Genomic DNA, 3,583 nt, shown 5'->3' with positions numbered 1-3,583 from the left:
CGGCGCGAGCTGGGAGGGGGCAAAGGAGCCGGGGGGGGGAAGGTGGTATTTGCAGCGTTGCGCTCTTGCACGCTCCTGTGCACCTTTGCATTTTTGCATCGCCCTTTGCACCTTTGCCCTTTTTTTTTTGCGCTCTCTTTTTTGCATCTCTGCATTTTTTGCGTTGCTTTTTGCACCTTTGTAATCCTGCGCCGATGCCATTTTGCGTTGCCTTTTTTGCACCTCTGCCTTCTTGCACTGCTTTTTTTGCACCTTTGCATTCTTGCGTTGCTTTTTTGCACCTTCGCATTCTTGCACCGTTGCCATTTTGCATTGCTTTTCTTGCACCTTTTGCCATTTTGCATTGCTTTTTTTGCATCTTTTTGCACCTTTGCCTTTTTGCGTTGCCTTTTTTGCACCTTTGCATTCTCGCACTGCTTTTTTGCACCTTCGCATTCTTGCACCATTGCCATTTTGCGTTGCTTTTTGGCTCCGTTGCCATTCTTGCATTGCTTTTTGCACCTTTGCATTCTCGCACTGCTTTTTTGCACCTTCGCATTCTTGCACCATTGCCATTTTGCGTTGCTTTTTGCACCTTTGCCTTTTTGCGTTGCCTTTTTTGCACCTTTGCATTCTCGCACTGCTTTTTTGCACCTTCGCATTCTTGCACCATTGCCATTTTGCGTTGCTTTTTGCACCTTTGCCTTTTTGCGTTGCCTTTTTTGCACCTTTGCATTCTCGCACTGCTTTTTTGCACCTTCGCATTCTTGCACCATTGCCATTTTGCGTTGCTCCTGCACCTTTTGCCATCTTGCTTTGCTTTTGGCACCTTGACATTCTTGCGTTGCTTTTTGCGTCGTTGCCTTCCTGCTCTCTTTTTTGCCTATTTGCAGTTTTGCATTGCTTTGGCAGGTTTGCATTCCTGTGCTGCTTCTGGCATCTTTGCATCCTTGCATCGCTTTTTGCGCCGCTGCGTTCTTGCGTTCATTTTTTCATCTTTGCATTTTTTGGCATCGGTTTTGCCATTTTATATTCTTGCATTCTTTTCTGTATCTTTGCGTTCTTGAATTGTTTTTGCAGTTTTTCCTGCGTTCTTTTCTGCTTCCTTGCATCGGTGCAGTTTAGCTTTTTCTTTTCCCTTTGGCATTTTCGCATTGTTTCCTGCTTTTTTACGTTCTTGCCTTATTTTTTGCGTTTCCACTTTTTGCGTTACTCTGCATCTCCACATTTCTGCATTCCTTTTTACATCTGGGCGCTTCTGCATCGCCTCTCGCTTTTTTTTTTGCACTATTTGCATTCCAATTTGCATTGGGCTTTTGCATCTTTGCGCTGCGGCGTTGTTTAGTGCATCTTTACATTTTGGTGTTTCCTTTCGCATTTGTGTGTTGGTTGTTTGCTGCTTTTTCAATTTTTGCATTACTTTTTGCACCCTTCCATTTCCGCATCATTTTTTGCATCATTTTTTGCATCCTTCCATTTTTGCATTTATTTTCTTGCACCCTTCCACTTCTGCGTCCTTTTTTTGCACCCTTCCATTTTTGCATCGTTTTTTGCATCCTTTCATTTTTGCATCTCTTGATCTTTGTGTTCCATTTTGCATCTTCCCATTTCTGCATCCTTTTTTTTGCCTCTTTCCATTTTTGTGTTACTTTTTGCATCTTTCAATCTTTGTATTACTTTTTTCATCTCCCCATTTCTGCATCGTTGAGGTTTTTTTGCATCTTTCCATTTCTGCACTACCTTTTTGCACCCTTCCATTTCTGCATCCTTTTTTGCATCCTTCCATTTTGGCTTTTTTTTTTTGTTTTCCTTGCACCCTTCTACTTCTGCATCCTTTTTTAGCATCTTCTCCTTTCTAGACTACTTTTTTGCATCTTCCCATTTCTGCATCACTTTGTGCATCCTTCCATTTTTGCATCATTTTGTGCATCTTCCCATTTCTCCATCCTTTTTTTGCATCTTCCCATTTCTCCATCTTTTTTTTTTTTTGCATCCTTCCGTTTTTTGCATTTATTTTCTTGCATCCTTCCACCTCTGCATCCTTTTTTGGGGGTTGTTTTTTGGGTTTTTTGGGTTTTTTTGCACCTTTCCATTTCGGCATGGGTGTTTGGTTGGGTTGGGGGTTTTTTGCCTGGTTTCTCACGCCCCCCGCGCCCCGCAGGGTCTCCATCCGCCTGCCCAGCAGCAGCGGCTCGGAGGGCGTCCCCTTCCGCTCGGTCCCCGAGTGGCTGGAGTCCATCCGCATGCCCCAGTACACCGAGCACTTCATGGCCTCGGGCTACAGCACCATCGAGAAGGTCCTGCAGATGACCAGCGAGTGAGTCACGTCCCCACGGGGTGTCCCCTTGGGGTGTCCCCATTGTGTCCCCAAGTTGTGTCCCCGTGGTGTCCCCAAGTTGTGTCCCCATGGTGTCTCCTTGGTGTCCCCAAGTTGTGCCTCCACGATGTCTCCTTGGTGTCCCCAAGTTGCGTCCCCAAGTTGCGTCCCCATGGTGTCCCCAAGTTGTGTCCCCATAGTGTCTCCTTGATGTCCCCAAGTTGTGTCCCCATGGTGTCTCCTTGGTGTCCCCAATTTGCATCCCCATGGTGTCTCCTTGATGTCCCCAAGTTGCGTCCCCAGGCTGTGTCTCCTTGGTGTCTCCACACCGTGTCCCCTGTGGTGACTTCACGCTGCCTCCTTGGTGTCCCCATACTGTCCTCATACTGTCCCCATGGTGTCCCCATGCTGTGTCCCTGTGGTGTCCCCATGGTGTCTCCTTGGTGGCCCAAGTTGCACCCCCATGGTGTCCCCATGGTATCTCCTTGGTGTCTCCATACTGTCTCCATGGTATCCCCTTGATCTCCCCATGGTGTCCCCACGTTGTGTCCCCTAGATCTCCCCTTGGTGTCCCCATGGTGTCCCCACGCTGCCCCTATGGCATGTCCCCACACCGTCCCCTCGCAGCCCCCATGGGGACAGGGACGCGCCGGGAAGGGAACTCGCTCCGGCAGCGTTGGTGGCCCGAGGGATGGGGGAAACTAGACGTTCCCGGCCGGGATCCGCCGCGGGGAGATCGGGACGAGCCGCGTCCGTCTGTCTGCCCCCGGGAGGGACCCGGCGGGGGGCAGGCAGCCACAGGTCCCCCAAAACCAGAGGGCTGGAGCTGCCCCTGCTCCCCCCTGGACCCTTTTTTGGGCTTTTTCTACTCCAAATAACTCTTTTTTTTTTTTTTTTTCTGTTCTTTTCCGCCAGCGACATCAAGAAAATCGGGGTGCGCTTGCCGGGGCACCAGAAGCGCATCGCCTACAGCCTGCTGGGGCTGCAGGAGCAGGTCGGCTCCGGGGGGGTCCCTATTTAGCACCCCCCCGCGCCCCCAGAATACTTGAAAGCAAAGAAATGAAGACCCCCTCCTCTTCCTCCCCGAGGGGTTTATTTATTATTTCTATTATTATTAAGGGTTTTTTTAATAGTATTATTATTAATATTATCCCCGGGGTTGGGGACGAAACGGGTGTCACCCCCATCCACCCACCCCCCGAAAAAAAAAAAAAAGACAAAAATTAAATTTCAAGCTCGTTTTGGGCTGGGGGAAGGGGTGTTTTGGGGGGTTTTCCTCTTTTTTTT

The 3,583-nt window shown here is 49.0% G+C and overlaps 1 protein-coding gene across 1 annotated transcript in view; it reads left to right on the top strand.

The window, feature by feature from the left end:
- The window catches only part of LOC104625479 (ephrin type-A receptor 2-like), a 3,759-nt gene extending 442 nt beyond the window's left edge, over positions 1-3,317 (top strand). The window contains exons 3-4 of the mRNA XM_010293115.1: positions 2,137-2,296; positions 3,212-3,317. Of these exons, the coding sequence (XP_010291417.1) occupies positions 2,137-2,296; positions 3,212-3,317 (266 nt within the window). The remainder of the gene's footprint in view (positions 1-2,136; positions 2,297-3,211) is intronic.
- The last annotated feature ends 266 nt before the right edge of the window (positions 3,318-3,583 follow it).

Source organism: Phaethon lepturus, unplaced genomic scaffold, assembly GCF_000687285.1.
Source record: "Phaethon lepturus isolate BGI_N335 unplaced genomic scaffold, ASM68728v1 scaffold22438, whole genome shotgun sequence".
NCBI lineage: Eukaryota > Metazoa > Chordata > Aves > Phaethontiformes > Phaethontidae > Phaethon > Phaethon lepturus.
The sequence above is the reverse complement of the archived record's forward strand: the minus strand, read 5'-3'. Positions and strand labels throughout refer to the sequence as shown.